Genomic DNA, 21,536 nt, shown 5'->3' with positions numbered 1-21,536 from the left:
TCTGAATCTGAAATGCAAACAATATTAAACAAAGAAAACCTGCTAGTTGTAACTAAAACATGCAACTAAGAAGAAAAGGCTCAAAATGAATATATTTAAAGCACAATACCATGTCAAGATGAAAGCATTGAGCTAATACTGTGATCAAACTGTGTCTCATCCCGCCTTTCTGCTTCTCTGTTCTCACACAACAGCAGGTGGTGGGGGAGCTGTGGCCATTGTACTACAGGAGTGTGTTAGTGTGAGTGTAAGATAAGAGTTCTGACAAGGCACACACACACACACACACACACACACACACACACACACACACACACACACACACACACACACACACACACACACACACACACACACACACACACACACACACACACACACACACACACACACACACACACACACAAGACAATAATGGGCCCATTGCTAACATGTAATTAAAATCCAACCGCGGACAGAGTAATTAGAGCTTTGAGCGCTCTGTGTTCTTGGTTGAATGACTGTGCTCTGAATCTGCGTTTCGATGTCCTTTTTAGTGTTACATGCGTGTGTGTGTGTGTGTGTGTGTGTGTGTGTGTGTGTGTGTGTGTGTGTGTGTGTGTGTGTGTGTGTGTGTGTGTGTGTGTGTGTGTGTGTGTGTGTGTGTGTGTGTGTGTGTGTGTGTGTGAAAGACAGGGAAAGAAATACATCTTTGCCTATCTGAATACGCAGATCATCCTTAAGCAAACGCAGTAATCTTACAAAGAGGATTGATAAAGTCTAACTTATTGTCCTAATTATTAGACCGGTTTATTTTTTTAAGCATTCTGTTCCCTAGCAGTGGATTTCACAAATCACAGCAACCTTCCTTTTTCATCTCACTGACTTACAGTCCCTTCACAGAGATCTATTTTTGTGAAATCCATCCATATGGTTTTATCTCATCTGTCCATACGGTTGATGTATTATTCTGACATCAGAGGGCGTACGGAGATATAAAAAGCATTCCTCTCACAGCAGAAGCACACAAACAGTGGCAAATGAAAAGTTCTACATTTGAACAGCCACTTTTTACATTTGCAAAGGTTTATCCTCATTTTTCAAACCATAAACATATTCTAAAGACGGGGACAACAAATGAAATACTTGGATAAATATAACACTGCAGCAACAAGTTGATGTAAACCATAACGCTATTTCCACTCGTGACTTGTTAGGGATGTTACCTTCATGTATGCAGTGGTGCAAACTAGACTGGTACACCATACACTCTACAAATTGGGAAGAATTATGCATTACATTGGGGGCCGGGATATAACCAAAATCTAAATTTATAATGTAAAAGAAAATCTTTTGACAAATTTATTTGGACCTGAATGTGTCTATAAATCCAGCTAGAACAAACTGACTCAAATTCTTCCAGCAGCTGAAGGCCACACAATCCAATCCAGGTCATTTGGTAAAAATAAAAACTTACTGCATTGAGCCTTTAGGCAGTGCGACTCAGCTACCTCCATTAACTTCTTTATCTCACAGACTTGATGAAACCCATCGGCGTAGTTTTTAAAACTGCTTATTATCTTACACTTGCATATCATACAACGCCATTACAATTACAACCTGAGGCCTGGTGGCTGGCACAGAGTTGTTGTAGCAGGCATTAATGTAACAGTGATAGTATTACCTAACTGATCAAGGGAAGTAAGAGTGAAAGGGAGGCTTGACACCGGGAAAAAGGGCGAGAGCTATTTGTGCATCAGAATTAGAATTTGATTTTCATAGAATAAATCTCTGTGTTATGCTGCAGACAGCATGTCAAGATCAACAATATGATTTAATGCTTGAACAAAAATGCAGACAGCTCTCTGTAAAACTGGGGGATTGTGGTTTTAGATATTTTACAGAAATTCAACAGTCTTCTTACTCAGTTTTCACAGACTGTCTGTATTTAAATGAATGTGCTTAAACCTTCATGGAACCCTGAGATACCAGAAATGATTTTTAAACTGGACAAATAAGACCTCTTTTTATTTGTTTTATTCATACTAAAATTAAGAAATTTCTTTCTTGAAAAAAGTCTAATTTCTTATCGATTAACTTTCATGTTTATATCACTATATAGTGAATATTTACCTCTCTGATTTATCAGAGAAGCCTGCTGAGCTTGTTAAGGCACAACAGTAGAGTGCGAATCAGCTCTGCACCGACTGCTGTTTCATCTTTGTCTGAGTATTTATGTGCTGCTGCTGCTAATGCTTAACACACACACACCACCAGCTGAACTTCCGAGAGAGAGAGGCACTCACACAAATGCACACACACTTGGACTTACAAGGACGCGAAAATCTATTTCCTAACCCGTCTCTCACACTCACGACGACACGTCCAGGCTGAGTACTTTCTCCTAACCTCATTCAAACCCAAACTGATGTGAGGCTACCCTACTTTGCAGTACCTTCAGTCTCAAACCCAGAAACTGTAACCTTTTTTTACAAGGACTAAAGTACAAAACACACACATCACACACTGCTGTTTCAGCAAGAACTCGGGCCTGCTGCTGAGAACGAGGGCTTATGACTGACTGCAGTTTACCTCCGTTCCTGCTGATTCAGCAGAATGTGAAGGTGAGTGTTAACTCCCTGCAATGGGTTGACAAACTCACATGCCACAGCGGTGTCTCTAACATGGCACTGTAGGAGGATTAAAAGGATGGCAGCTGGCTCGGGAAACCATGTGTTCAACACCAGCTCCACACCAGAGTATGCTGAGCCACACATAGCCTTTTCTTGTTTAATCACAGTGAGTCAGTGGAGGATCTGAGAGCAATGGAGCCAGACAGGTGTGAGAGCAAGATAACCGAATGTCAGGGTTTTTTCTTCAGGAGGATCAGGAGATTCAGTTCCGACCAGAGTTCGCCTATTTCCATTTTGAGTTTGCTTATTTCTTCCTAAACTAAAAGGTATTTTAAACATTTTTTGATACAGGAAATAATCCTGCAGAACTTGTTTTATAATATGTCTATTTGTACCACATACTAGCCTAGCCATTAAATAATGTGTGTGCTTCATTTAGAGGGAGGGAATAGACAATGTAAGTCTCTGTTGTGGTGTCACACATTGAGGACCTACATGCACTTCCAAACATCTCATTGTAATACACAAACAAATATCACTTGTTCGATGTAATTGCAGCAATATAAGACTTTTCCACAGATATTGGTTTTATGTAACCGGTTATTGAGATAGGATTTCTGCCAACTCCTTAAATGAGCATCACTGGGTGATATTCACTGGCATTTTAGTAGTGTCAACAAATAAAATGTCAGACTGCTTTAGCGAATGGATTGAAGTGGGAATGACAGCAGCCCTGATCCACACAGAGAGGTGCTCTTAAAGCCACTTGAAAGGAGCAAAAGACTGCATTACATAAACTACGTCAAAGACACGTGGAGGGATGTAATTTATTAATACTGATCGTTGCAGGTGGGAGGGAGCACTTTCATTGCTACCCCTTTCTCACTCTCTTCCCCCCACCCCCTCATCCTGCATCTCTGCAGTGTCTGAGGTCACTGAACCAAACATTACATAACGTCGAGATCACTCACTTTGGATCACTTCATGCATCATTTTGACTCCTGTAAAAGTGTCCTACTGAAGTGAAGTGCTAATATGCATGCCTGTAACAACAAGGGTGAGGAAGGATTGGATCGAGGTAGAGTGTCAAAGAGAGGTAAAGATGATGTGCAAGCAAAAAAAAGGCAGAGCTGAGGAGGAAATATGTTCAGGGAACTGACAGACTGTTGAGCTATTACATAAAGGGATTGATTGAGGGCAGCTGTCTCTCCCTTTCTCTCCCCACTGATGGAGTTCCTCTTCCCATTTATACCATGTCACTTTCTCCATAAAGCATCATTTTGCTTTGAATGACTCTTTCCCTTTCCAAGTGTTTTTCCTTTCCATAATTGATCATAGTGTACATTTATATGCAAATGTGTCTCAACTTTTTCATTCTTCCTCCCTACTTTGACTGTACATGTTTAAGCATTCATACATGACTGTTGTAAATCTAATGGGATTGATGAAATGCACATCATCTTGCGCTTGAATGTAAACAAAGTGTTTGTCAAAGGAATATTACGGCTGTCTAGCCATGGCATCCTAGCAGACGTTAAACCGATGGCACGACATTTTCATGTATAAAAGACGTACAAAAGTGCATTTTGCATGATAGGTCCCCTTTAAAATTAACAAATGCTTACCATCAGATAGTTATTTTAGATTCAATCTATTTCCTCTAACAAGTCACTTTTGGAACAGGCGTGAAGTCTAGGTGACTAAACAGGTGACTAAACAAATGTAATTAGATTTCTCTTGGCCATCCAGGACCAGTTTTACTCTCCCTCGCAGCTAAATGAATTCAAAGTCAGTAAAGCGCAGTAACAGGAAGAGATAAATCAAACCGCCCCTGACAACAAAGAGGAAGCAAAGCCCAGAGGTGGATCCAGAGGTGTGACACATGATCGCAAAGCTGATTTTGATTGATGTCATCTGTGTATACACGTGTGTGCACAAACAATATTTCAACTCCTTTTAGAGCCGTAATGATGTGCAGCCATCTGAAACTTCAGGATCATTCACTCTTGCAGTAATACACATTGTTTTTTGTCACTTCTTCTTGAGCCTTGAGCCAGAAGCAGGGGACTTTTTCCCCAGGCTTCGTGCACTTGGTTGATAAACAACTCTACCTCACAGTTACATAAGCCTTCTGTTTTGGTACAAGTTGAATTTCATGTTGCTTGGGGAAAACCTTCTCATTTATTATGCACAGAGAGAACATAGTGTATTTATTTTAGTCCTGTTACGATAAGTAAGCACACAAATAGTAGAGATGGGGGGAAAGAATAAGAGACAAACAGGGATTGACCGTAAGTGTTTTCTTGGTTTGGTCTTGCATACAATATCAGCTCTCCATTTACCTCCCACTAACTCGTGTTTTCTGTGCCTTGACAGAGTCTACTGTAACCCGGGGAAGCTGTGGGTCCCACTGTTCAATTTAAAATAACTATTTCTGAATAAACACCAATATATAACCAAAACTCCTCACTATATTATTTAATTTCACTCTACTGAAAAAGGTATTGTACTGTATTCTACACCTACACCCAATCATTTCTGGTAGGGCGTCTACACATATAGTAATGTTTCTTATTTTTCCTTGTTGTACCCTTAATTTAAATGATGTACTGGAAAGTGAATTAGCTTCTTTAATTAAGTGTTATTAGGACTTTGAGTACTCACCCTTTTTTTTAACAAGAGATACAGTTTGAATTCCGAGCAGCAAGAAACAAGATTACATTTTTCAGAGTTGTATGATTCACAACTTAATAATCTTCTTATTGCATACTAAGGATTTGTGTTCAAATCTTCTGACACTTCCATTGCAGAGGGTGTACAATCCTGACCAAGCAATTCCCTCTTGTGGTATTGAACTCTACCAAAAATGTGTTGTTGACATGATTCACAATGTCATTCTCTAGTCTACACTGTCTAGACTTTTGAACACACAACACGTTGAATATTGCAAGAAATGTTCCTCTGAATAAAACTGTAGAAAAAGAGATGAGAATAATGTTACATTTAAAACCATAATAACACCTAAGAATTGACATTTCACTGATTCTATAGAAAAAAGAAAAATAGTGATATTACTCCCCAGACTGCGAGGAGAAAAGGCACAAACACAACAAATAATAATAAATGTGCATGTTATTATTATGTTAAAACAAAGCATTGCTGCCACATATTTATTTATGAGTTAACAGGTACAAGGAAATACACTCAAAAAACTGACTTTTTGGTGTAGTAAAATATATGTAATTAACTGTCGTACTTTTTACATGGTAATATCAAGATTCACAAAGAACTAGAATTTCTTAAGTAACATTTTAAATGTATACACCTTTTATTCATGTAATACATTTACAGTGTGGGAGGAGTACGTTTTATTATATATTTACTCATACTATTTAAATGATTTATAGTCACTGCTCATAAACCTTAAAATACTAAGTAAATGTTAATCTAAAACCATAGTAGCTGTTTGAATCCGCGCATGCGTCTTGACAAGACAAGATACCCGCGTTTTTGGACGACGGTGCAGTTGGGTTTGCAGTTGCACATTTGAAGGCTGTTGGAGGAGCTGCATGGCTGGAAAAAGAAGTGTTGGTAAGTTATTGTCTCTCTGTTTAAGACTTATGATAATATATGTGTCTTTGTGCATAATAGCCTGATTCTTGTTTGCTTGAACCATGTTAACGTTTCTGTGCATTAGTTCACAAAGTTGAGAGATTATGTTTTAGATATGTTACGTGCTGTTAGCTAGCTAACCTTAACTGTAATTTACCAGATAATTAAAAAAAACACTCACATGCATCTAAAGAAGGTTCCACGTTTTATTTCACGTCTATAAAACTAAGGGCATAACAGTTGGAATAGCATTGTCAAAAGCAGAGGAGAGGAAAAGTAATGTTAGCTGAGTTAGCGTTAGCCGCAGTTTTCCAAAATTTACAGTAAACACACACACGGCTTAAAATGTCTTATAATTATATTGTTGTTGTTTTTTTTACAGTAAGTTAAAGTATTTTTTCTGCAGTTTTAGACCTGTGAGTTAGTGCATCACTAATTATAATCGAGTGATATAATACATATTATTGTCAAATGAGCCATTCTGCATAATGAGTACTTTTTACTTTAAGTTTATTTTGATACTAATACTTTTGAATTTTTACTTAAGTAAGGTTGTGAATGCATGACTTTTACTTGTAACAGAGTAAATACTCTGTTATAAATATACACTGTGGTATTGCTACTTTTACTTTAGTAAAATATCCACATACTGTTTCCACCAATTGTTTAATTTTTTTTCTTCAAATATTCAATCAAGTCTAATTAAGTGGAAATGTTATATTCACGAAGTTCATCTGTCTTATTTACATATCTGTCTATCAACAGGAAGCATAGCAGTACAGTAGTGAGTCAGTGGAGTCTAATTGGAGTGATTGCTCAGGCAAGTAGAGGGATATATTATTACTGTTATTCTTCACTGCGAAATGTAATATAAAATTGTGGATAAATGTTTAAACCATTGTTTTAATATTACAAATTATGTCTGTTCATTTACAGAGTGGCCTTACTTTTAAGTGGAGCGGCTGGAGCCAGTTGAGGTCTAGGGAGGAAGACAGTTGACAGATTTCCAAGCTGGTCTCACCAGGGAGAACATGTAGGACTCTTTATATTATGAGATGGTCATGCAAACATTGCAACTTCACGACATCAAAACGTTTACAGCTCATAAAGCATTATAGATTGAATCATCTACACAGCGGTCAAGGCCGGTCAATACCATGCTTGTACTCAGATTGTCCTTGTTCATTTAAAAGTTGGAGTGCTCTTCACACACATTTGTCTAGATACGGTACACAAACTGAGCAATTAGGGCAAATTCTTTCATTTTCATGTCTTGTATGTAACTTTTTCTCGGACTGGATGGGATTAAGCTGACCCCAAAAGTACTGTCACGGCCCAAACTGTGTCCCTGTGTGTCCCTGTTTGTTCCCCTGTGTGTGTGGAGGGGGTGTGGTTTCCCTTGCAGGCAGCAGCCTGATTGCACTCACCTGGCCGACCGGCTCAGCTGTCCCTCATCAATCCAATCAAGACACAGCATATCTACTCCAGTCTCCCAGCAACTCACCGCCAGATTGTTTTCTACACCAGTGGTATTGCATCCTCCTGGCTGCTCAATTCAGTTATCCTGTCTGCGTGTTATTCTGTACTTTTTTGTAATTAGTTTCTCCTTGTGCTTCCAGTGCGATCCCTCAGCCCTCAGCCATCGGCCACCAGAGCTTCCAGCCAACCTGCCTGCTTCTTCCTTCACCATACCTGCCTGCCCTGTTCTCAGTCCAGCCTGAACTGCCTACCTCCACTCCGGACCTCCATAGTCTCCAAACCTGCCTGAGTCTCCGAACAATAAACCATTTAAACATCTTCAGTCATTGCCTGCGCCTGGGTCCTGTTTAAAACATAATCCTAACAAGTACAAGCTTTGAAGGTGAACCTGCTGCCTTAAAGACATGGAAAATGTGTTCTTCATATGTACCTTCCACTGTCCATGTTGCAATTGCTCAGTTTCAGGGAGCTGTATCAATCTCTGTCTCCCTCTTTCTCTCTCTCACACGGATTACAGTTGTTGCCGTCTATTCATATTCTGTTATATGTTTTTTCCCCCTCCTTAGGTAAAGAAACGTTTGTATTGAATGTTTAAAAAGCACCACTCCAAATCTATGATGGAGTAGATTTTGTATTTTTTGATAAGTTAATGTTAATATAATGTTAATGTTGCATGCAGTTATTATAATGTTAATGTTGTCGGTTAATAGTGATTGAATTGTTGACAAAATAAAGTTTAATTGTATTGTATTTTAGTTGTGTGATTTGTGCTCAATGTATATTAAATGCATAGATTATTACATTTATTAGGTAACATTTTTCAAAAGTAAATGAGTAACAATTACGTAATTAAAGTGAGTAATATAACTTCAAACAAATGAGTAATTCAACATTTTAAACAGAAAAAATATGATAAAATCTACTTATTTACTTCATAACAGTAACTATTACAGATATATAATATTTACTTAATAATTTGATAACAGTGATGTTCCTGTCCATGAAGAAAATAATTAGACTTTACTTAATTAGTTCAAATAAATATAACGTGTAACTTAAACATTAAGTAAGATTTACTTAATATTTTCACAAATGTTACGTCTGGTGATAAGTACATTTTACTTGATACTGGAAAGTAAGTTCTACTTGATATTACAGCAGTAAAATATACTTAGAAAAAGTAAGTGCAAATACTTGCTAAGATTTAATCAAGTAAATCCTACAAGTTGTTTCTTTGAGTGTAGGTAGAACACTGAAATGTCAACACAATGAAAAATAATGGCACTGCCGTCTGGCTGTGTGAAAACTCCAGCTGTATGCTAGTTCGGGTTATCTTTAAGAATGACAATTAATGGATTTTTAAAGGTTAACAATAATAATGCTTACACAATAGCACATGCAATTATGTTTGTATATGAAACTTACTTACTTTATCATCTTTCGGTAAAGCAGTTTCCAGGATTTTCTTTTTTACAAACTTCCCTTTTTACAGTGTTGACAACAAACACTTCTACAACACAACAAAATAGCGTCTAATGCCAGGGCTCCAATTATTCACATAACTTAAATGAGAATTAGTAGTTGATATTATATTCATTCTGATCAAAGATTGAAATGGTCTATTTAGAGCAGTTTGTATTCAGGTCTATTAACATCAAAGGCAGTTTTGTGCACACCTATCCAAAGTGCTGCGCAGCATACAGAGTAAACAGTTCAATAACCACGACAAATAACCAGGATAATGTAAGGCCTAGTCGTGTAGCCCTCTTTCATTCAAAGTGTGGCTGTGGAGCATTAGGACTGAATGAAATGCCAATGTATTTCTGGCTCAGAATACAAAACCTGATCTATAGTGATGTCAGGGGAAAGGTGCTCATCGGGGCTCATGGACACGCTTCCCCTCACAGCTGGAGGCACCCAGGAGAGAAGAAGACTGCACAGTATGGGTGCAGATCAGAGGGAGAGGTGAACTAAAACAAGAGCCACCTGTATCTGTGTTTGTCGGAAATTATTTCATGTTTGCATGCCCTGTCCTGCACAAATTCATAAACACACACACAAATAGACACCTGCATGATGTTGAAATACAAACAAACACAAGTGAGTCTTCATCAGTAGCACTCATTTAAATATATATAAATGAATTAAAGTGCTGATGGGAAAGGAGGGAAGAGATGAACCGTTAAGACACACTGAGCCTTAATGTATGGATCTGCACTCTGTAGCTAGATTCAAAGTGTACGAATGTGTGTTTGTGTCATGAAAATATGATGCTATGATATTTTTCAAAATGTTTCTCTCTGTTGTAATCTGTACAAATATACTTTTTTCCACTAAGGTTTAGAAGAAAATGTTCAGTCCATGTTTCTTATAACATTTCCAAGGACGAGGTCAAGACCTTTATTGTGAGGTGTTTTTGTGGATGAATCACCACACAGGCACAGCCTCGGCAGAGTGTCAGGACCTCACTGCTCCTTCGGTCTACAAGCAGACAAACAGAGGCCAGCCAGTGGCACGAGAACAAAGTGTGAACCCACGGCATCTAATGTAGGTGCGGTGACTCTCACTCGGGAGTGTCTGTCAAATAAAAGGGCCATGAAAGAGGGAACCCACAGAAATAAAGCAGTGGAAACCAGTTACAGTGAAATGAATGTAAATGACTTAATCATACTTCTACAGGTCACTTTGCCCTTGTTTCACTTTGAGTCGGTATGGAGGGTACTTTAAATAAAAGGATGCAGTACTTCTAATGATATGTTTCAACGGCTAAGCACACACTTGTCACGCTGAATTAAAAAAAAGGTTACAGCACATGGCCAAGAAACGGTCTTTCTCCTAGCAGGACAAATCAAGTCTCTGTATTTTCTGATTTTGGAATTAATATTCACAAAGTCTACCCGCACAAAGAAAACTATAGAAGTGAACTAAAGAACCATGGGAGATGTAGACATACATGTAAATGTTAGGCTTACGTCACAACAGCTGCAGAAGGTTCTCACTCACATGATATTTACAGGCAGTCAGCCAATTATATTTTACTATGAGAGCCTGGCCATGACCTCTGTTCCTACAATAGCCAACATAAAATGTGTATGTACATGTGCTTGTGAATACTAAGCGTCTTTGTGTGAATGCATGTGCAGTGTGTACTACGCTACACAAAATGATTTTGGACAGAAGGTCTTTGGTTTGTTTACAGTGACAAGAACATTAAGGCAAAGATCATTTTGCGATTAGGGGAATAAAAAAAAGAAGAGTAGAGCTGAAATCAGCCTTAGGAAAAATTCACATTACTGCAATTAGAACACAGTGTGGAGAACAGCGAGAATCTCCAAATCACTGGGGTCTGCTGACAAAAGCAACAGACGCTAGAGGGAGGGAGAAGAGGACCCATGCTGCTGGCCACCTGCATCCATGGCACCATCTAACTGCCTGGGCTGTTGAGTCAGAGAAACTACGCAGTAACAAATACACAGGAAGAAAAATAACTCTGACAGAAACTTTGTGAAGAATTGGAACTTTATTCCAAAAGATAAGAGGGTTTTAATGGCTTTGAATTTGTGTTGTAAGGAACAAATGCTTGAGTTAATCAGTTAAATCAAAGATGATGATTGCACTGATTACAGAGGGGCAGGTCCACTTGATGGAAATGTTGTCCTTATGTTTTTTTATAGATACTCGAGAATTACTTGAAGCTGCTTAAAAGAGAGAACATGTTTCTGGGAATGTATTTATGATGGTATCTGTACCTGTCTATCCTATATCTGGATGTTCAAATTCAGAGAGGCTGCATTAATGCATATGATCCAAGAGTGTGTGAGAAGACGTTCCTTTGTAATGTTGAGGCACACAACTTTTGCCGTCACTGCCCTATATTCAACAGCTGTGCACCAGATTTTCAGGTCTATCATGGGTCATTACACATACACACACACACACACACACACACACACACACACACACACACACACACACAACACACACACACACACACACACACACACACACACACACACACACACACACACACACACACACACACACACACACACACCACACACACACACACACACACACACACACACACACACACACACACACACGAGAAGCCAAAGAGCGTTCTAATCAGTTGGGAGCTGCTGATGTTCCTATAGCAACAAGGGACACTTGTACCTGTGATTCTGGCTTGTAGACTGCGTATCTGTGAATACATGCATCACACTTCCACATACTGTGGAAGGGTATGGACATACAGTACATGATCGTGGGTGTGTGTCATGATCAATTCATCAAACTCCCGATATGCTGCATCTCTGCAGGCTTCACAAAGTACCAAGAACACGGCTGGTAAACTGTGAGGCAGCCCTTTGACATGCTGTGGCTTTGACACAGTATATTTACAGCCCCTTGTGAGAAGGTTCATGGCAGAGAAATTCATATGTTAATGTAATTGCATCTTGGTGAAGACCAGGTTGTTAGATAATTGGGTCTTTGCCACTGGAGTTGGAGGGAACATCTCCTAATTACACTTTGAAAGCGAAGCCCTTTCACAGGAGCAGACGGATATTATGCGGCTCATCGACTGAATCGGTTGAAGCCCTTGCTTGAAGTTGCTAACGGAAACATTTCTATTGGTGGCACACACAAATGTTCCCCACCCCCAAACAGAATTAAAGAGTGCAACACTAATTTGTGACTGCATCTGTGTTCATTCAAAGGATGGGAGAGATTTCAAATTGAAACCTTTTTAGAGCTTGCAAAGTGTGAAGCTGAACCTGGACTTATGACTCTCTGAGTAAATGAACATAAACAGATGTCTTTCAGATGCATTTGCATTTGTTCTTGAACAGATTGGGGAAAGCAGACTACAAGAACTCAAGACATCAATTTCACCCTGGTGAATTCATAACAAACACAAGATGGTTTAAAGTGGACCTATCATGCTATATTTGAATAATATAGTGTAGGACCATACCTATATAAGGCATATTTATACTTTTTTTTTTTCAAAATACCAAACAGATCATGCATTTTAGCCATGCCTCACTTCGCTCAATTTGAAAAATGTTAACTCTGTTTTTGCAAGGGCTGATTCTGTGAGAACAGCACCATCTACTGGCCTGGCATATGTACTACAGCGTCTCCAGCGCTTTCGAACGGCAATGGCCGTGGCTGTCTCCTCCTGATTGGTGGAGTTGGCCCAATAGCCGTAGTGCCACTGTCCTGACGTCAGGACAGTGTTCAAATCTGGATCAGTTTTTATCAGATCCGTTGCAGCCCCTTTTTTAGAGATTTGGGTATGGAGGAAAATAGAGAGGGTTGTGTTTTCTGACACTTGGTGAGTTCCCTGGAACACCGGGGACACATATTCATGTATAAAAGACGTACAAAAGTGCATTTTGCATGATAGGTCCCCTTTAAGCCATATTGGGGACAATAACAAGATTAAAACCAGTTTTTCAGTTCCTTGAAGAATAAGTTATTTTCCTATTACTTACCAGTACTACAGAAGCACTTGTTGTATTTGATGCATAATTACTGTTTACTAAATTTAAACCTGTGGGATTTGTTTATAATGTTAACACAAGATTAAAGGAACAGTATGAGATTGAATATGAATGTTATTTACCAACCACCTTTGGGGGAATCAGTTCAATTTCTTTATCAAAGTAACTGATATATGTCACTCCCGATTATCATATAATCTGTCTGATCACATATACAGTCCATAACCAATAAGTATGCACAATGATATGTTTTGATCACATTATGGTGCGGCATGTCCAGCTGGTCCCCTTCTCATGCTGCGTCTCTCGTACCACCTGTCCCATAACTCTACTGACACATTCACAATGTGTCAGCACAGCTTCTATTCTCAGTAGCCATTGTTTCTCCTTGTTTAGACAGGATGTTGACAGTAAGTAGGGTTTAGGCAAAAAGGAAGAGAGGTGGTGGGGTACAGGGAGAAATGGACAGGCGATAATAAAGAGCTTCCTGTTCTGATTAGGTAAATGATGATGATGAAGATGTGGACCCATCACCCATCTGCAACACAAGAGTATTAGGACCCAAACATCTAGCAGAATCCAGTTGGACTGATCAGTAGGATAGGAAAGAACAATATTTCAATTATAAAAAGGATTTTTAAGGAAGTTAAGGTCGATGGATGGTGATCAACAAACTATTGGATTGAACACAGGAGAAAGCTGTTCAGTTCCTGTTCTAAACTGACAGTCAATGTTGGGTTAACAGACTTTTCCAGAACGTTGGCCAAGTGTTTATTACTCTAACCGTGACTATGAAGGTCCTGTAACCTTAACCTTCAAATATTCTGTATTTGTAGTGTCTAGTAGAATAGATTAAGTATCTATTCTACTAGATACAGCAAAAATAAATAATGCATCTATGAGGCTGCTTTTTTATTCGTGTGTGTGCGTGTGCGTGTGTGTGTGTGTGTGTGTGTGTGTGTGTGTGTGTGTGTGTGTGTGTGTATGGGACCATTAAAAGGTGTAACTGCTCTCCCTAACCCCACAGGACCACTGTTTGAAGCTCAGTGCTGCAGTGTGTGGAGCACAGCTAGTGGCAGCAGTAAAAGGGCACAACAGATGTCGAGCAGTACTATAGTGCGGGATGTAGGAAGAATCACTGGCGGGAAAAGAGATGTAGGGTCATTAACAAGTGAATGTGTGAATGTATCATAGATTCATGCATGCTGTTTCTGCAATACATTATTAACATATATTGCGTTATATGAAAAGCATATTCTCTTTCCATTGTAGTTTCCCCCAACAAACATGCATCAGTTTATGTTCTTTTCATTGCTTCTTTCACTTGGTTGATCTCATTGGTGATCCCCTGTCCCTTTTGAATATTTCATTATTTGCTTTAAATCATAAATGTTATTGTCCGGTCCTCTGACCAACAGCTTGTGAGTCCGCCATTTGTATTACTATCCTTAAGGCTTTCATTTTCATTAGATAAAAAAGATCCCAAGCTCGATGTAACTTTCCTCAGCACCTTATTGTCTTGTGAGAACGCCAACTAAAAGGGATCATTCACCAAATTCTAACATTATTGGTACTACTGATTGGATAATTTGTCAATAATCATCCCCGAGGCGTGACACTCTTAGGTTTGCACTGTACCCTCGGTGAGTGTTTGAGGCAGCTCAATTTGTTTCTAAACCCTTTCATTGACTTGCTTTGCTTGTGTGTGAGCCAGTCATTACACTTGTTTGTTTTTTGGCTCTACCAAATGCATCCCTGTGTTTGACTGCTATTCCTCCCTTGAGCTACTGTGTTCCCTTCAATACTAATGGATGCTTTAAGTCGTACTTGGACAAATGACATGTTTTAATGTTTAAGCCTGTATAATGGTTGACTCTCCTTCTTCTATTTCATCTGTCGACTCGCAGGTTCCCACAACCTTCAGTCGCCTGACCAACTGTTCCTGCACAACTGCTCTTAGTTTTTAGTCCTTAGCTCTCTACTATAAATAGAAAACTCTTGAACCTATGGTCTCTCTATACGATCTTTAATATGGCTACGAAGCCATTGTAGTAGGGTCAATTATTCTTGCTTGTCAATGTGAGTAAGTAACCTTGTTGCCACATGTTTTTTCAGTTAATTGCCACAATAACCTACAGATAAATAACAAAACTGACCGATCACTATCAGTAACAACCAAGGGTGAAGTGTCACACAGCCACATAGAATAAATTGTCTAACACAGAAAGCCACTAGTACAACATGTGACTGGAAAACTCAGCTCAGTGATGGTAGGCTGACCTTTACGGTGGACCAGCTATTCTTATTTTAGTGACAAGCTGCTCACTAGTTCTGACCCCCCACCAGACCTACAACAACAGGAGGTCTCTTCTTATTTTTCATTAAAAAATAATACATTATCTTTCATTTAAGTTTACTTTAAGTTTGTGAGTTCATGTAAGTGTAACTCATATGTATTAAATAAGCATTAGGATCTCGACACAGAACAATTGCAGCCCCTAAAAGGAATCAAAAACAGACATTGTGATATCAAATTATTGTTCAGAGAATTTACATAATATTGTATTATGATAAAACTGTATTCAAACAGCTATAGGCCTACAGCTTCATCATGGATCACATCATGGAGCGGTTATGTCAGAAGGGCTCTTTACTCGTCAAAGGTTTTTAATGAAGTTCTAAGGCCAATGTGATAAGTAGCTTAAACCCTAGCACTGCCTGTAAGCTCCCTTTTAATGAGGAAGAAAGGCCTATGTACTGCCTTATTAAGCGCTGATGGCAAGCAGACACCTCCCCTGTCTTTCAACTAAGCACTGATGATGTTCCTGTTCCCTCTTCTCATTCTCCAAAGCTCATTACTCAGGAGCCAATCAAGAAAAAGGTGATAGTAACTCTGCTCAGGTGCAGAGAATACACTCTCTATTCTTTAAGCAGTGAATGGTTAATTAATTGCAGAGGAAACTGCATGGTAATTGATGAGGCAGTAAAAGCTCTGCTCAGTGCATTCTGAAATTGAATGCACAAATAAATCTTCTAAGCTTCATGCAAGACTTGTTTTATGGGGCACTGAAGATGTAATCAGAAAAAAAGTCTTGCATAGTAATATATCGTCAACGAGTTGTAGTGTACTGGCTTTGAGGCATATAGAAATAACTTCAAAATAAAATATAAACAACTAAAATAGTGAACACGTATTAACTATATAGGTAACAGCACAAAAAGGGCTATAGGGCCAAACCAGAAGTTGTGTTTAAAACAATTTGTTCATCTAAGATTTAAAAGGATCTTCATTCTTATAGGTTTTCTTGCTGGGAGTAGGTTGAAAAGATCACTACCATTTGTATGTCTTTATATTAAATATGTAGCCGGAGCAAGCAGTGGCTAGCTAGGTTAGCTTAAACAGGAAATGGGGAAACAGCAAATGTGGCTCTGTCAAAAGGTGACCAAATCTACCTACCAGCATGTCTAATTCTCACCAATTAAAATGTTTTATTTTGTTTGTTAAATCAGTGAGAAAAACAACATGTTAAAAAAAGACAATTTAATGTTTAATGAGGTGTAGCCTACTGATGTGTGAGTATGAGGTGGGAGCAGTTGCCAGGCAACCGGTAGAAACTCTAGGAAGTTACAGCTCCCGATATAGCGCGTTTATTAGTGAGCTATATGTGCTGGTAGGCAGGTTTTATTACCGTTGAGCAGACACGGTTAACTGTTGTCCCCTGTTCCCAGGTTTTCTGTAAAGCTAAGCTATGTTATAGCACGTGGGTATCAATTTTATTGTCACGTGTGAATGTCAAATCCTGAAACTGCCGTGATAGCGAGTCATCGGCCCGCAAATCAATTCAAAAGGCGAAATCATGCTGTAGGCAGACTCAGACAATTACCACAGTCCATCAATCAAGCTCTCAACAAACTCTCTCTCCCTGGCACATCTCTCTGCGTCTGGCAGATAATCTTAGTGAGCGTGCTCCTTTCCATCTGGTGTGCGTGTGCGCGAGCCAAGTCACAGTCTGACTGCGCAACGAGCTCTTCGGGGAACAAAGAAACACTCTTCTAGTTACTCAGAGCACAGGGTCTCCTCTCTGGGGACGTACACAAGATCCTAGACGTCTCAGTATGCAGGCAGATATGGAAACCCCTGGAGACTGACCTTACACTGACTGGCTGCTTTCACCTTAATCAGAACAAGAGTCTGTCTGTCATGCTGCAGGAGAACATCTAAAACTAAAAGAAAGCTTGTACATCCCTTCAGTGATTTTTTCAAAGAAGTCCCTATATAATTAGATTTATTTTTTAGGATTAACACAACTGACAAAGACCTTTCAACTAGAAATGGCTGAGAAAATACATTATGAGAAGTGACATGTTTTGATGGAGTGATGGACTGTTTGTATTCTTTCTGTAGCATTTGACTGACATGACCACAAAGGATGTCAGTATTTGGGTTTGTATGCTACGTTGACACTGTGACAGATACGTCCCCTTGGCTTTGTTATCCTATGAAAGAGAATGAAATGTTTTGATCCAAGGTTTTTCTAATGTTCAAACTGATGTGGGAACTTGGACACAATGTTCAAACTGTACAACAGAGACGCCTGACTAAAGAATATGTAGCTCTGAGCAAAACATGCTTTAATATCCAGACTGTATATTATTCAAATTGATGGGTTTGCTATGCAATGTAACTCCAGGAAGCATTCCAATACACACAGGTACACACTAAACGAGTGTAACAAAATAACAAAACACTATGCAATATTTATGTTGTGTGATACCGTACATTTTATAACTTTTTAGTCAATAGAAAACATGGACAAATGTGTGGCAGACAGTATGTTTGTGTTGGATGTAACAGGAAGTGTGATTGTTGAAATCCAGATCCCATTGTTCTTATTGTAGAAATAGTATTGTTTTACTCAGATAGTATGCATAACGGAGTGTGTTCTTTAAACATGATACATTTCCTAATATCAGATTCACAATGTTTTGTGATAGAGTGTGTCTTTTTTCACTAGTACATATCCCTACAGTACACTAAACACACTCTAAAGTGAGGGTTCAATGAATGTCATCATCAAACAGCATCATATGCCTGTTTAACTAAAACAATAACAACAGTGTATGGTTAAATGTTTGGCTTTACAGAATAGTTTGAAGCTTAATTCATAACGTTGACATTCCATTTTTGCATTTCTACTACAGCTATTTTTTTGTTTTAGTGTAATAGTCACTTGACTAGCACTTATAAGATCATCATGACAGCGTCTCAAATTTGTTTTCTCAGCAGTGCTTGAACTTAATGGCGTCCTGAAGAAGCCTGAATAATTATATTGGTGATACAATTCCTAAGAAGACTTGTCATATCCTTGTTCAACAAAGCTGTACACTTCTCCGACAGACTGATATTTATCTGAAAAGGACCTTTTTTTACCTCTTGCTGAAGAGACTCTGATTCGTGACTGTAATGATGTGTCGAGTGAGCAATACATATCATTTAACTGGGACACCAAAAGCACTAAATGAATCATTCCTTATCATGATGTCTGGTATACTGACTGTGAAATTAAGATTTGTTTTATCATGCATCTTATTTTCACAGGAACACATAGCAGTAGAATGAGCAATCTGCGCCTGTCCAGATGACAGCAACTATATTACAGATAAAGACCCCTTTTAAATGTCCTTGGTTGGTCCTGCGTTAATTAAAATGTAATATTTATTTAAACACTCCTGAGATCATATCTGTCTCTCTCACACACACACACACATGTGTCTTGTTGTGAGCGGGTATCTACTTGCAGGATGCAAAAATAAATCGATAAAAAAAAAGTTGAATTGTCATTTTAATGACAGAATAAAAGATTAGGTTGGATGGCATCATTATTATTAAAACCACAGCTGTGATAGCCTTTAGCTGGCCAAAAAGGACAACAGTGTCTTCAATCACTACTGGAGTGAAGCCAAGGAGAATAATCAATCAGCCCTAGGACACGATGTGATGAAGCAGCGTCCTGGTAATTACAAACATAAAACTCACAGAAACAAAGCAGGACGACAGAGCAAGATAAGGATCACTTAACTTCAGGAGAGGCTGTTCAAGTCCGCTTTCTAAAGTAAAAATACAGATTTGACCTAAGAACACAACAAAGAAGGGGCATGGCTCGACTGCAGTGATGGATTGTATCTTCACAAACAGCACCGCTGAATCAAATATAATGTACCTATGGAACTCTATGAACCACTATGATAACAAATGCATTGAGTCCCTTTAAGTTGCAGCTCATGACACGTCATAGACTGGGTTAAATGGTGTGTAAAACCTTTATGACAGTGAATTTCAATAAAACCCTTCAGCTGGAACATCTGTTGGTTGGTGCAGACGTAAAACACAAAGAAAGCTTAACACTAAAACAAGAAGAAATTAAGAATCAAATATATACAGACCAACTAAGCTGAGAGCTGAATGTAAAGGAAGTATTGCATCTTATTTGCATCTTGAACTGTCCAAACACAGCAGCTATAATAATCGTGAGGCTGTTTTCTGTGTCACTGTGACCTGAGGGCAGCTTCAGCCACCAGATGCTTCTCTCCCTCATCCCTTTTTTTCACTTTAACACAAACACTGCATCAATATGTCTTCAAACGATATAAGAAAACTGTATTTCATTTGCATTTCTGTCATTCAGCTCTGAGACACAATTAAAGACACGCCTCAATTCCTGCATTAAAAACATGTACAAGGAACCAGACAAAGGAGTACATAATACTAACAAACTAAATATGCAGTGTTGGTTGTGAATACACATAACAAAGTGTGTCCAAATACATTCATTTTAACAACCAATCACCAAGCATACAACTCAAACACTCAAAGTAAAAGAGAGGCATTTGTCCTTCACTACAAATCATAACACATAACTGCTGCTGTACACAAGCTCTTAAAAGACATGACCAGTGTCGGATCTAGTAACAATTTTACTTGGGGGGCCATGCTGGGGCCAGCTTTTTTATGAGAGGGGCACATTTAATACGGGACAAAAGAGACAAAAGCCGGTGTTTTAACATTTTTAGTTTTGTATATAATCACAAAAAAAAGCAACATAATTTGTTTCAGTAGTTCAAATGTTATTCAATTACATTTGAAAAACAAAATGCATTCAACTTAACGTCGGCTACTTACAGCACAACGCTACCTACAATTGTATTATCATTATAAACTCTTCTTTAGAAGGGGGCCATAAGCTCATTGTTACAGGGGCACTGGCCACCGTTGTCCTCCCCCCCAGAACCGCCCCTGGACACTTCTCCTGAACTGAAGGAGAGACAGCAGCAGCTCCCCCCGGCGGAGGCTGTCTGACCGCACCTCGGTTGTAGAGCTCAACGTGCACTTTGGTGCAAGATGAAAATCGCATGACAGACAACTTTGCAATAATCTGTTCCACTATGAATCAAACCAAACGTGCTGATCTGCACCTCTGTGTCTATTTACCACATGTATGATGACAGTTAGAAGAAAAAGCAGGTTAATAACATTAGGAAAGCCAAGAGAACTTCACCTACCTCCTCCACTGTAAGAGGCATGCAGATGCGGTACTCCTTCATCAGCATAGTCCCTGCACAAAGGTGATGTCAACACAGAGGAAGATGTACGGGTGTCGGGATTCAGTCTTGGGCGATATTGGCAAGTCAGTTATTTAATTGAAATCAATTGAAACTGAGTTTCACAAATTCACAAAATCCCTCCGCAGCTCCTGAAACTGCTCCGCTTTGTCTAGGTGAGTCTCAAAGTACAATGAGATCTTTAGGGGGCTAGAATAACCCTGCCATCAGTTGCCACTTTAAAACTACTCAAACATCTGGATAACGTCTGCAGTGTGGAAAGTGTAAAGAAATCACAACCCAAAAAATAAGTCGCTTCGAGCAACAACCGCTGATTCAAGATGCTTCTTGTAGCTGATCGCGTCCTGGACAAAGATTCAGGTTTTCAATGCTCCCTGGCTCTGCAGACATTCAGCACTGCTGGTTTAACCGAGATCACTTCAGAGTTGTTGACCACATGTACCAGCGTGTCTCCTGCCTTTCCTGACAGCTCCGTGTGGTGTATACCTGCGTCAAGTGAGCCAGAGAGACAGCATTGTACAGGAAACACTAGGATTTCAGAGTAAAAGCGTCACTATAACAGAACAGATAAAATCACTGATCTACTGTATTACTATTAATACAAATAATAGTGAAAGTGTATAACAGCCCGTTAGTTGGTATGTTTTTGTGGAGTTTTTCAATAGTGGCGTCTGCGTAAAATATTCAATCATATTTTATTTTGTAA

At 39.0% G+C, this 21,536-nt stretch overlaps 1 protein-coding gene across 1 annotated transcript in view; it reads right to left on the bottom strand.

Annotated features, from left to right (window-relative positions):
• pitpnc1a (phosphatidylinositol transfer protein cytoplasmic 1a) overlaps positions 1-21,271 on the bottom strand; it is a 40,390-nt gene extending 19,119 nt beyond the window's left edge. Inside the window, exon 1 of the mRNA XM_034142362.1 lies at positions 20,771-21,271. Coding sequence (XP_033998253.1) covers positions 20,771-20,818 — 48 coding nt within the window. The 5' untranslated portion in view covers positions 20,819-21,271. The remainder of the gene's footprint in view (positions 1-20,770) is intronic.
• Between the last annotated feature and the right edge of the window lie 265 nt (positions 21,272-21,536).

This window comes from Trematomus bernacchii, unplaced genomic scaffold, assembly GCF_902827165.1.
Source record: "Trematomus bernacchii unplaced genomic scaffold, fTreBer1.1, whole genome shotgun sequence".
Classification (NCBI taxonomy): domain Eukaryota; kingdom Metazoa; phylum Chordata; class Actinopteri; order Perciformes; family Nototheniidae; genus Trematomus; species Trematomus bernacchii.
This window is presented reverse-complemented; position numbering and strand designations above follow the sequence as displayed.